This window comes from Podarcis erhardii (assembly GCF_964252035.2).
Source record: "Podarcis erhardii genome assembly, chromosome: 7".
Lineage (NCBI taxonomy): Eukaryota > Metazoa > Chordata > Lepidosauria > Squamata > Lacertidae > Podarcis > Podarcis erhardii.
The window spans coordinates 12,657,037-12,670,219 of record NC_138511.1 but is presented as its reverse complement, the minus strand read 5'-3'; the positions used below and the strand labels follow the sequence as shown (position 1 = coordinate 12,670,219).

Genomic DNA, 13,183 nt, shown 5'->3' with positions numbered 1-13,183 from the left:
TCTTGAGTGGCCATGCTGCACCTGCAGTGGAGCCCAATTTTGCATCAACTTGCCTGCTGAAGAACATTTGTCTGTCAGAAGTCTTGAAGGCCACAGAGGATGATGGGGAATTTCTGAGGTGCATGTTCACTGGTTCATATAGAGAAGCCTTTGCCAACCGTCAGCCTGGTGGGAGTTGTAGTCCAGCTTGGCAAAGACTGATGCTGAGCATTGGTAGATTGGTTGTGATGGGCAAGCTGAAGCTTGCCTGCTGTTGCTGATTCCTTTTTGTCATCAAGGAACGTCTGGTGAGGTTTTATGAAATGTGGTTTTCACCAGTTCAGATTAATTTCCAACCGGAGTTTGTTCTACCCATGGTTTACACTTGATTTTTGAAAGCCGCCCTGAGAACGTTTCTGCCTAAAGGGTGGGATAAAAAGGTAAAGGAGACCCCTGATCATTAGGTCCAGTCGTGCCCAACTCTGGGGTTGCGGCGCTCATCTCCCTTTATTGGCCAAGGAAGCCGCCGTACAGCTTCCAGGTCATGTGGCCAGCATGACTAAGCCGCTTCTGGCGAACCAGAGTAGCGCACGGAAATGCCGTTTACTTTCCCGCCGGAGTGGTACCTATTTATCTACTTGCACTTTGACGTGCTTTAGAACTGCTAGGTTGGCAGGAGCAAGGACTGAGCAACGGGAGCTCACCCCATCGCGGGGATTCGAACCGCCGACCTTCTGGTCAGCAAGTCCTAGGCTCTGTGGTTTAACCCACAGCGCCACCTGCGTCCTGTAAAGGGTGGGATAGAAATGCTATAAATAAATTAACAAACAAACAAACAAATAATAATGATTGATTCTAAGCTATGGTTTGTGGTCCATGTGGCTTGAATAGTTTCGCTCTTCGTTCCATGAGGATCCCTGGATCCTTTTTTTAATGAGGTTTTTATTATCTCCCCCAATAAAACAGTAAAATAGCAGGTACAAAAAATACAAAAAAAGTCCTCTCTTAAAAGAAATTCTTAGCCCTTACCACCCACAGAAGTTCTTACCTGAACTTTTTCCTTTCTCCTCCCAGCCTCTCACCCTGGGAGGCCGTCATTTTCCTGTCTCTCATCCAGGGCCCTCCATCAGCTATCTGCCCCCCCCATGAGTATACAAATTAGAACCTTAATAAAGGCCACAGACATAGGACTCTAAAGAGAGAAGAAAATAAAAAAGGAAATGGATAATCAGAAGAGAGGAAAGAGAAAGAAAATAAGCTTTAAAAGACAAAAGAAAAATAAACATTTGAGAAAGATACAAAAACAAAACTTCCGATTTTACATCTGCCAGTTACATAAAAAAGAGGCGTGTTTAAATCATTCAATCCATGCTAACATCTGTCTTCTCCACTTTCTGTTATTTGCTTCAAGTCATGGTGTCTCAGAATCATTCATTTCTTTTCATCATGAAAAGTCCAAGACCCACTGTCAAAGATCCCTGGATCCTATTCCAAATATCAGCCAACATTTCAAACCACGGATTGACAATTTAGATTAATGCTAAACCACACCTTGGCCCAAAGGACTGCAAGCCAACTTCAGGGGCTGTGGCTTCAGATCCTGATTTGGCATACACTTACAAGTCATTCCCCCCCCCCCCCGCACCCCGATGGTGCTGGTTCAAAAATCAGAGAAACCATGGTTTGGTTTTAAATCTGAAGCAGTTCCACTGAACTGGTGGAAGCCCAAGACAAGTGGGGTAGAAAGGAAGAGAGAAGAACCGGGGAGCACACATAGCTAGTGTAGAGTTCCCTGTGCGATTCGATTTGCATGAATTTCTTGGTAGTATTTTTTTAAAAAACCAGGGTTCTTGCTGGCCTCCCCCATTCCCAAAGTCTAAATCTAGATTGCAAGTTCATCAGGGCAGGGACCTGGCGCTTTGTTCTGTTACTCTAAACTAGGCTTCCTCAACCTCATCCCTCCAGATGTTTTTGGCCTTCAAATGATCCCTAGCTAGCAGGACCAGTGGTCAGGGATGATGGGAACTGTAGTCTCAAAACATCTGGAGGGCTGAGGTTGAGAAAGCCTGCTCTAAGCACTGCACAATGGTGGCAGTATATAAATATCTTAATTACCAACGATAATAACTCATTAGGCTTTTCAGGAATCTTGAGTCTTTGCCCCAGGGTGGGAAGTACAGCCTAAGCCAAAATGTTGGCTCAAGTTAGCCGTATTTCTAAAAATAAGTCAGACAGCACTGACAGCATAGGCGGCAAACGCTGGGTGAAAGGTGCTGTTTGCGTGGAGGCCTTCGCTGGCAAGGTGCTATATTAGTCACAGGAAAGGATGGTTGTGGGTGGCTAAGACCAAGAGGATATATGGAGGGCACTTGCAAGGTATTCCCAGGCTGGGATGGCGTTGAGTCTTTGCGAAGTCTGCCAGCTCAACACTTCAGAGGAATCCTTTGGAGCTGAACCTTCTAAAGGCAGGAGTCGATTCCCCATCAGCTTTCGCGGCTGCATTTGTAAAGCATGAGGTTGTACCTTCCCTGTTGGTTTGTCTTACTCGTTTAAAGTCTTGGTTGGCAATGCAAATCCTTTCCATGGGGCTTCTCCCACAAATGAAAGTCTTATAACTTAGAGAGAGAGAGAAGGGAGATTTTGCCCTGCATAGTCTTGCCATTGCATTTACTTTACTCAGGCATGCAAACAGCTGCTCGCCTGTGGCGATCAGGTGCTACCTGCAGGGGAGCATCTGTAAATGGCAGGTAAAGGTAAAGGGACCCCTGACCATTAGGTCCAGTCGTGGCCGACTCTGGGGTTGCGGCGCTTATCTCGCTTTATTGGCCGAGGGAGCCGGTGTACAGCTTCCGGGTCATGTGGCCAGCATGACTAAGCCGCTTCTGGCGAACCAGAGCAGTGCACGGAAACGCCGTTTACCTTCCCGCTGGAGTGGTACCTATTTATCTACTTGCACTTTGACATGCTTTCAAACTGCTAGGTTGGCAGGAGCAGGGACTGAGCAACGGGAACTCACCCCGTGGCGGGGATTCGAACCGCCGACCTTCTGATCGGCAAGTCCTAGGATCTGTGGTTTAACCCACAGCGCCACCCGCGTCCCTTCAGCGCGCCATAGATGACACAGAAGTAAAGGAAGGGCTGTGCTGCAGTGGCAGCACAATGCTTTGCATTTAGAAGCACCTGGGTTCAATCCCTGGCGTCTCAGGTAGGGCTGGGGAAGGCTCTGGTCTGGAATGCTGGAGCACTGTTGCCGGTCAGTGTAGACAATATTGAACCAGATGGGCCACAAGCATATTCAGTGTGTAAAGAATATGTTTTTGTTTTAAGAGGACTAGTAGTATGAGGATTTGTTCGGTTTTGCTAATGACTTAGATTGCTAAAACATGGCTTTTTTGTTGCTGTGGGGGGGGCATTCTTTCTCTTTTTTTAATGGTATTTTTTATTAATTTTAACATATAAATTATAAAATGTACCACAAAACGTATCACTTATACAATCTTTTTGGACTTCCATCAGCACCTCTGATGATCCACCGTTTTAACCACTTCTTATGCATTTCTTAACTTTATATTGCCTTTACATCTCTTAACAAATCATCCTCCCCCTTATCCATTTTTACAATACTTCTAATAATACTCCTCACAAAACTTCTTGCAACCCTACAAATGTCGTCTGTTCTTCACAATTACTTTTCTAATAGTCCGTAAATTTACTCCAGTCTTCTGTGAATTTCTGGTCTCGCCGGTTTCGAATCCTTCCTGTTAGTTTATCTAATTCTGCATAGTCCATTAACTTCATCCTCCATTCTTCAATCGTCGGTAACTCTTCTTGCTTCCATTTTTGGGCCAATAATATTCTTGCTGCTGTTACTGCATATAAAAAGAGCTTACATTCCTTTCTATTTATATCACTCCCCACCATTCTTTCTCTTTTTAGATGGTTTCACCCAAATATTACCGGAGTGGAGGCAGAGAACCTCCTGCTGACACGAGGAGTAGATGGCAGCTTTCTGGCCCGGCCCAGCAAGAGCAACCCTGGGGACTTCACCCTTTCAGTTCGGTGAGTCAGTTATGAGAGAGAGTTTTGCATGTAGGAGATCCTAGGGGCAGTCCCTTTCCATCTCCATTTGACAACCTTACTAAGACCTCTTTAATCAGGTGATTGGCCTAGAGTATATGTATGCAAATATACCGTATTTTTCGCTCTATAAGATGCACCAGACCACAAGACGCACCTAGTTTTTGGAGGAGGGAAACAAGAAAAAAAATATTCTGAATCCCAGAAGCCAGAACAGCAAGAGGGATCGCTGCGCAGTGAAAGCAGTGATCCCTCTTGCTGTTCTGGCTTCTGGGATAGCTGCACAGCCTGCATTCGCTCCATAAGACGCACACACATTTCCCCTTACTTTTTAGGAGGTGAAAAGTGAGTCTTATAGAGCAAAAAATACGGTAGTCATAGTTTCATTGTGTGGTGAACCAGCAACCCCTTTCCTCTCTCCCCTTGGAGGTTGAGAAGCCCAGTTTATGAAGAGGGCATCAAAGCGGGAGGAGGGAGCCTGGCCTGAGTTCAGAGGCCTTGGAAAGCCGCTGCCAATCAGATGATTTAGATAAGGGGTGGGGAAACTGCAGCCTTCCCAGTGTGGCTGGATTCCCCTTCCCATCAGCTAAACATCAGGAATGACTTTTTGACAGTAAGAACAGTGGAACAGACTCCATTGGAAAGTTGTGTACTCTCCTTCCTTGGAGATTTTTAAGCAGAGGTCAGATGGCCGTCCTGTCAGGGATTCTTTAGCTGGATTCCTGCATTGCAGGGGGTCAGACTTGATGACCCTCGGGGTCCCTTTCAACTCTACAATTTTTGTTTTCATTCTATGAACATACTTGAATGCTAATTGAAGGAGAATCATCTTTGTGGTTAGTACCCCAAAAACTTGTAGAACCTTGGGAGAAGGTTAAAGACACTTGCTTTTTGCTGTTCTTGCTCACTGCAGGCAGTACATTTAAAAACAAAAGCAGAAAACACAGGCACTGAGCTCAGCTTGGTGCCCCAAGCAGCCTCTTCGCCCATATCCAAGGCCAGCCTTGACGGGGACAGTTGGGTCTGACTTGATACAAGGCAGCTCCATGTGATCATATATGCGTTCTTGTAAGTCGGCTTTCTTGCTGTCTCGACCAGGCGCAATGGAGCAGTCACCCACATCAAGATCCAGAATACAGGCGACTACTACGATCTCTATGGAGGGGAGAAGTTCGCCACCTTGGCAGAGCTGGTGCAGTATTACATGGAACATCACGGGCAGCTCAAGGAGAAGAACGGCGATGTGATCGAGCTGAAGTATCCGCTCAACTGTGCTGACCCCACGTCTGAAAGGTGAGAAAGCCAGGAGTTGTGCGAGGAGGCGGCTGGGCACCAAACAGGATGATTTCCTGTGATAGGGCATGATGAATGTGGTGGCGTCAAGAAGTGGCGGAGGAACCCTATCCGGCACCCAGGGCAGGGCATCCCGTACGGAGTGCGCATGTGTGGCATCCCGTACGGACTGCGCATGTGCGGCATCCTGTGTGTGCGCACTCTGTATGGGATGCCGCACATGCACAGTCATGCCGCTTGCATGGCAACCATACAGGCTGCCGTGCAAGTGGCATCCCATACGGACTGTGCATGTGCAACATCCCGTATGGAGTACATGCGCGGCAGCCTGTACGGTCGCCATGCAAGAGGCAGCCTGTACGGACGCCGCATGCTCGTGGCCACTCTGCAGCTGGGGGAGGCAGGGGGCATCTTGTGTCCCCCCTCCCCCCGAGTGGCACCCGGGGCGGACCCTCCGCCCCTCACTTCGTATGCCCCTGGTGTCAAGGTAACCCCTGCAAGTTCTGGGTGTGGCCATTGTTAGCATTAATGGTCTAGGTGAAAAGAGGCCTGGCTTCCCCCTGAGTCAGGCCTACTGGTGAACCAAGCCCGTCAACAGCTTTACAGGGCTATGCTTACTGTAATTTAGCTGTTTCCTAAAATTTATGTACCGCTTGATTGTGACTTGCAAGAAGGAAAAGAGAATAAAATTATCAGTAAAAACAGTTAAAATTAACTATATAAAACATTTTAAAAAATAAAATCAGTGATAAACAGAAAACAGATTAAAACAAGTGTCTGCATTATACTGTATTTTTTTGCTCTATAAGACACACTTTTCCCCCTCCAAAAATTAAGGGGAATTGTGTGTGCGTCTTATGGAGCGAATGCAGGCTCCATGGCTTCAGCAAAAGCAACACGAAGCCTCTGGAGCGCAGCGGGACCCCTCTTGCTCTCCTGGCTTTCCTTTGCTGGAGAGGCGCTGTGCAGCTTTCCCTCTCGCACAGCACCCCTTCACCGAAGCGGGAGGAGAAATGGAAGGGGCTCTGTTTCTCCTGCCGCTTTGCTGACGGGGCGCTGCACAGAGAGGGAGATAATTTTTTTTCTCCTTGTTCTCCCCCTCTAAAACTAGGTGCGCCTTATGGTCGGGTGCCTCCTATAGAGCGAAAAATACGGTATTTATGTGAATAGGCTTGCCTAAAAACGTTTTTGGCAGGTCTGAAAGGAGTACAGCAAAGGTGGCTGCCTGAAGTCAACAGGCAGGGAGTTCCAAAGTGTAGGTGCCAACACACTAAAAGATTGCTTTCTTACAAATTCAGAGTGAGTATTATGTGGCACCTGTGCCAGGGCCAGTTCTGCAGATTGAAGCAGTGTAGTGGGCCTATGTGGAGTAAGTCCATCTGGCACGTAAATGGGTCCCAAGTTGTTAATGGTTTTGTATATTAATAGCAACACATTGAACTTGGCCTGGTAACAAATCGGCAACTGGTGCAGGTCTCTGGGCAGAGGTGTTACATAAGAGTGATGTGTGCCTTCCAGTTTCAGTGACCACTTTTTAAAAAGAAATGTATATTTAAAAGGCTTGTTCATCAAGTATCATAAATTTTGGCCACTTCTGCTTTGACCCCTACATCACACCTGTTTGTGGAACAGTTGCTGAGCGCAGGGTTCGAAATTAGCAGGGCGCCAGGCACATTTTGCGCCTAAAGATTCTCCATTTGCGATCACCTCCAAAAGTCTGGGTGCCATTTTTTAGTGCCTGGCCGACGCTCAAGGATGACTGAAATGTATGTGATTTGAAGCTTCGAAGTATATGTGAAGGGCAGACAATACAGTGGTGCCCTGCAAGACGAACGCCTCGCAAGACGGAAAACCCGCTAAACGAAAGGGTTTTCCGTTTTGGAGGCACTTCGCAAAACAAATTTCCCTATGGGCTTGCTTCGCAAGACGAAATGTCTTGCGAGTTCCTGAGGGTCCCCCCCCCTTTCCTAAGCCGCTAAGCCGCTTATCAGCTGATCCGCTAAAAGCCGCTAAACCGCTAATAGCGCTAATCCGCTAAGCTGTCAATGGGCTTGCTTTGCAAGACGAAAAAACCGCTATACGAAGAGCCTCATGGAACAGATTAATTTCGTCTTGCGAGGCACCACTGTATATTAAGGAGTTTAGCAATAAAGAATAGAGTGTTTTGAAAACTGAACTGTGGTACCAATATTTTTATTGTAAACACCAAATTAAGCATGCATTAACAATTTCTGGTAAAAATGTGTCACTTCTGTGAATTGCATCTCTCCCCCCCGCCCCCGGTGGCGACTAGACATTCTGCTTTGGCGCCCGCAACCCAGGTCCTGGAAGCCATTTGGCTCCTAGCTTTTCTATCCCACTGGCTGAGTGCGGGCAACTAGTGTGTTGGCCAGATGCGACTCACCTCATTTTGCTGCCTTTCCAAAGGTGGTTTCATGGGCATCTTTCTGGAAAAGAAGCGGAGAAGCTGTTGACAGAAAAAGGGAAACATGGGAGTTTTCTTGTCCGCGAGAGCCAGAGCCACCCGGGAGACTTTGTCCTTTCCGTTCGGACGGGGGACGATAAAGGAGAGAGCAACGATGGGAAATCCAAAGTGACGCATGTCATGATCCGGTGCCAGGTAAAGTATGAGGATGTGGGTGAGGCAAAGAAGCTGTAAGCTTGGAGGAGGAAATTGCTGGAGCAATTTCTGGGTGTGCTTAAATGGAAGTGGAAAGTTTGCATTCTGGTTGTAAAGGTAAAGGGACCCCTGACCATTAGGTCCAGTCGTGGCCGTTGCGGGGATTCAAACCACCGACCTTCTGATTGGCAAGTCCTAGGCTCTGTGGTTTAACCCACAGCGCCACCCGTGTCCCTCTCTGCATCTAATTGCAGTCAAATCTTGGTTCCCGAATGCCTCTGTTTTGGAACGTTTCGGCTCCCGAATGTCGAAAACCCAGATCTAAGTGTTCCGGTTTTTAAACGTTTTTCAGAACCTGAACGTCCGACACGGCTTCTGCTTGAGTGCAAGAAGCTCTTGCAGCCAACCGGAAAGCCGCACCTCGGTTGTTGAATGTTTTGGAAGTCGAACGGTCTTCCAGAATGGATTACGTTTGACAACCGAGGTTTGACTGTAGTGGAGGATTTTTTTACTGTAACCCCCCCCCCCATTTTTTATTAAAGTTTTTTTTTGTAGTACAAGACAATCAAAAACAAGGTAATCTAAATAAAAACAGCTAAAGGAAAGAAAATGCAGAGTCCTCTCTCGAAGGTAGGTCTTCGTTCTTGTCTCACACAGAAAGGGTGGGCCCTCGCAGCTCTCACCTGGGAGTTTTTCGTTCTTCTCTGAGCCTCCCTCCCTGGGAGATCTTTCACCCAGTCTCCTTCACTGACCATCCATCACCTTTGTGTCTGTATAATCCCAATAAAGACCTAGAACAGAGGAGACCAAGGAAAACAAAAGAGAAAGAAAGAAAGAATAATGAAGATAAAAGGAAAGAGAAAGAGAAATCCTCCTCCTAAGACGGCATCTTGAAAGAATAAAAAATGTGCTTTTTGGTGTGTGCTGAGGCTGGGGTTTTAGTCATATGCAGATTTATGCAGCCTGAATTTTCTTGATAGATGGAAAATAATTTCTAAAAGTGACTGTCCTAGAATAAATTATGCAAATACCGGGCACCCGCGTGCATAGCTAACTAGCGCCTGTCTCTTCTCCTTTCCTTCCAAGGATATGAAGTATGACGTTGGTGGAGGGGAGAGATTTGATTCCTTGACAGACCTTGTGGAGCATTACAAGAAGAACCCCATGGTGGAAACCCTGGGGACTGTCCTTCAACTGAAGCAGGTGAGAAGAGAAGCTCCCGGTAATGAGCATTTTGGAGAGGGATGGGCTCCAGTCCTCTGCAATGGCCCTGGTGTGCGCGTGTGCCTGTGTGCTCTTGTTTGCAGAGTGAGCCCTTCTATGTGGATCCTTTCCCTCTCCAGGCTTCAGATCCTTGGCAGGGCATTGCTTTGCAAGCAGAAGGTCCCAGGTTCGATCCCTGGCGTTTGATGGCTGGCTCCTTTCAGAGCACAGTATCAGTTGAAATTTTGTTTTTTACATTCTTAGAACATGCTCTTCTAAATGTATGTTTCCCCCCTCGTTGCCCTGATCTTGACTTTGGAGAAAGGACTATAAATGTCACCGCTTCGGAAGTCAATGCAAGGGCCAGGTGCCACCATGCCCCCCCCCCAAAAAAAACCTCTGCTTACAGCTCCCAACCTGGATGAATGGGTCTTGAATCCAAACTCTTGGAAATGGGTGCATCATTTGGAGCGCATGAACATTTTCCATACAGTATGAATGGATCTTACATGGGGGCTCTGTCCCAGGGATGGTAAAGGTAAAGGGACCCATGACCATTAGGACCAGTCATGACCAACTCTGGGGTTGCAGCGCTCATCTTGGTTTATTGGCCGAGGGAGCCGGCGTACAGCTTCCAGGTCATGTGGCCAGCATGACTAAGCCGCTTCTGGCGAACCAGAGCAGTGCACGGAAATGCCGTTTACCTTCCCGCTGGAGTGGTACCTATTTATCTACTTGCACTTTGACGTGCTTTCGAACTGCTAGGTTGGAAGGAGCAGGGACCGAGCAACGGGAGCTCACCCCGTCGCGGGGATTCGAACCGCCGACCTTCTGATCGGCAAGTCGTAGGCTCTGTGGTTTAACCCACGGCGCCACCCGCGTCCCTCCCACGGATGGTGCCTATACACAAAAACGTCTATGCTCACCTGCTTCTCTTTCTTCCTCCACAGCCCCTCAACACCACCCGCATCAATGCGGCAGAGATCGAGAGCCGTGTCAGAGAACTGAGCAAGCTGGCAGAGACCACCGACAAAGTCAAACAAGGCTTCTGGGAAGAATTTGAGGTAAGCGGGGTCGTCTGCCTCCATGGTCGGAGTCAGTAAGTGCTTCTGAATGCCAGTTGCTGGAAACCACAGGAGGGAAAAGGACTGTTGTGCTTGAATCGTGCTTGAGGGTTTTCCATTGGGGCAACTGGTTGGCCACCATGGGAAGAGGATGCTAGACTAGAAGGGCCATGGGCCTGATCTAGCCATTGACTCATCTTAACTAAAAGTGTGGCGAGTGTGGAGCTGTTTTGCATGCACCTGTGATTTCGCACATTGATTTGAGCTTACCAGCTCGTCGCTTGGGCTGCAGCCCATTTCTTGTGCATGTTAAGTCTCTCAATGCAACTCGGAACAATGGTTGTGAGTTGCTCTTAGAGTTTAGGCACTTCTGAGGAACGAACTTTGCCTCCCCAGGCTTTCTTTGCCTCTGGGTGAGGTTGCTGGTTTTTTGGTGGAAAGGTAAGAGCTTTCCATAGCATTGCTGCGGCACCACTAGAGGGAGCTATGGCACCGATAGATTTCTCTGGGTTCTTCTTCCTAAGGGCTATTGCCCAGCTTGAGAGACCCACTGGGCATTTTGGTTTTCTGTGACCGAAAAAGGACCTTGTTTTTAAACCTGTTTAAGGAGACAAACCAGGGGATGCGAGTGGCGCTGTGGTCTAAACCACAGAGCCTAGGGCTTGCCGATCAGAAGGTTGGCGGTTCGAATCCCCGCAACGGGATGAGCTCCCGTTGCTCGGTCCCTGCTCCTGCCAACCTAGCAGTTCGAAAACACGTCAGAGTTCAAGTAGATAAATAGGTACCGCTTCAGTGGGAAGGTAAACAGCATTTCTGTGTGCTGCTCTGGTTCGCCAGAAGCGGCTTAGTCATGCTGGCCACATGACCTGGAAGCTGTACGCTGGCTCCCTCGGCCAATGAAGCGAGATGAGAATCACAACCCCAGAGTCGTCTGTGACTGGACCTAACGGTCAGGGGTCCCTTTACCTTTAAGGAGGCAAACCAGGCCAGCTATGATTCTACCTAGGAGCCCTTATGTGCGTTTTAACCTCGTTAGGGTTCAGCCCTTCCTAGAACTGGAACCTAAGATGTCCTTGGTTGGGGAGCAGGACTCCCCCACCCCTAATAATGTTGGGAGGCTCCCAACAGAATATTAAAAACATCAAACATTAAAAACTTCCCTAAACAAGGCTGCCTTCAGCTGTCTTCTAAAAGTCATTTCCTTGGCATTTGATGGGAGGGTGTTCCACAGTAGCTCTCTGCATTGCTAACTACCCCAAAGGGCTGTTGGCTCCAAACATCCCTGCCACAGGAGTGAAGGACCCTGTACTCCCAGCCTGGTGCCTGGTCGGCTCTCTGGTGCCCTCCTCCAACCCCAGCCAGAATTTTCCCCGGGGCCACAGCAGTTTCAAGACGATTGGCAAAGCACTTGGCTAGCTGCCTGTGATGGCTTGTGAGCAACAGCTCTTCCTGAAGCAAGAAACTTATATGGCTGCCAAGACCATATAGCACCAATCCTGAAAGACCTACATTGGCTCCCAGTACATTTCCGAGCACAATTCAAAGTGCTGGTGCTGACCGTTAAAGCCCTAAACAGCCTCGGCCCAGTATACCTGAAGGAGCGTCTCCACCCCCATCATTCTGCCCGGACGCTGAGGTCCAGCGCCGAGGGCCTTCTGGCAGTTCCCTCATTGTGAGAAGCAAAGCTACAGGGAACCAGGCAGAGGGCCTTCTCAGAAGTGGCGCCCGTCCTGTGGAACGCCCTCCCATCAGATGTCAAGGAAATAAACAACTATCAGACTTTTAGAAGACATCTGAATGTAGTTTTTAATCTTTGAAGTTTTATTCTGTTTTTAGTGTTCTGTTGGGAGCCACCCAGAGTAGCTGGGGAAGCCCGGCCAGATGGGTGGGGTATAAATATTATTATTAATATTATTAATAATATTAACCTACTTGATCAGGCCAAAGGCCCACCTAGTCCAGCATCCTGTTCTCACTGTGGCTAACAGCTGCCCTAATGGGAAACTGGCAAATAGGACCAAGCACAGGAACGCTTCCCTTCCCCTGGCTTCCAGCAACTGGTATTCACAAGCATTACTTGTGTGAAACTTTCATCCTTGGTGCCCTGTGTTCTGCTGCTTTGGAATACAGGCTGCTTTGCAAAATGTTAACATCGCTGTAAATCCTTTCTTGGTAGACTTTGGGTTGTCATCGGCCTCGGTGGAATTCTATAAAACAGTCAGTGTCGGTTCACGGCTGTAGTTATCCAGCTGCTGCTTACAAGGCTCTTGTAATCAGGGTCCACCCTCATCCCTGCTGGGATATTCATAGTGGCATCTTTTCTTGGCACTTGCCTTTGTGTCTTTGGCCCACGATGGGCAGGGTGGGCACGTCCTGGTGAAATTCGGGACTGGGGCTGGTGGAGGAGGTGGTAAACACTTTGCAACATTCGTTGGATCCCCTGCTTGTTCTTTGTTCAGACTCTCCAGCAGCAAGAATGCAAACTCCTCTACAGCCGCAAAGAGGGGCAGCGGCAGGAGAACAAGAACAAGAACAGATACAAGAATATTTTGCCCTGTGAGTACTGAATGCTCTGTCCTTGCCTCTTCCTCAAAGCCGAGGTTCCTGGCCAGTAAGATTCACCCGGTTAACCTTTGAGCTCTCCTGTCTGTTGGTGGGAATGTGCAGCCTTCTGTTTCTGGCACTTCCAGTTAAAAGGGTGTCTGCTAGCAGGAGAGGCCCCTTTCCATGCCACTTTGGGGAGCCTTTGGCAGGCCCTCTTCAGCCTGGTGGTAATAATAATAATAATAATAATAATAATAATAATAATAATAATTTATTTATACCCCGGCCATCTGGCTGAGTTTCCCTCCTCATGTGGCTGGGGCTCTCAACTCCCACCATCGCTGGCCATTGGCCATGCTGGCTGGAGTTAATGGAAGTTTGAGCTGAACAATGTTCAAACATT

General features: G+C 48.1%; 1 protein-coding gene across 1 annotated transcript in view; it reads left to right on the top strand.

Annotated features, from left to right (window-relative positions):
* PTPN11 (protein tyrosine phosphatase non-receptor type 11) overlaps positions 1–13,183 on the top strand; it is a 34,675-nt gene that overhangs the window by 3,828 nt on the left and 17,664 nt on the right. The window contains exons 2-7 of the mRNA XM_081871040.1: positions 3,916–4,038; positions 5,155–5,349; positions 7,777–7,969; positions 9,056–9,172; positions 10,123–10,236; positions 12,696–12,792. Of these exons, the coding sequence (XP_081727166.1) occupies positions 3,916–4,038; positions 5,155–5,349; positions 7,777–7,969; positions 9,056–9,172; positions 10,123–10,236; positions 12,696–12,792 (839 nt within the window). The remainder of the gene's footprint in view (positions 1–3,915; positions 4,039–5,154; positions 5,350–7,776; positions 7,970–9,055; positions 9,173–10,122; positions 10,237–12,695; positions 12,793–13,183) is intronic.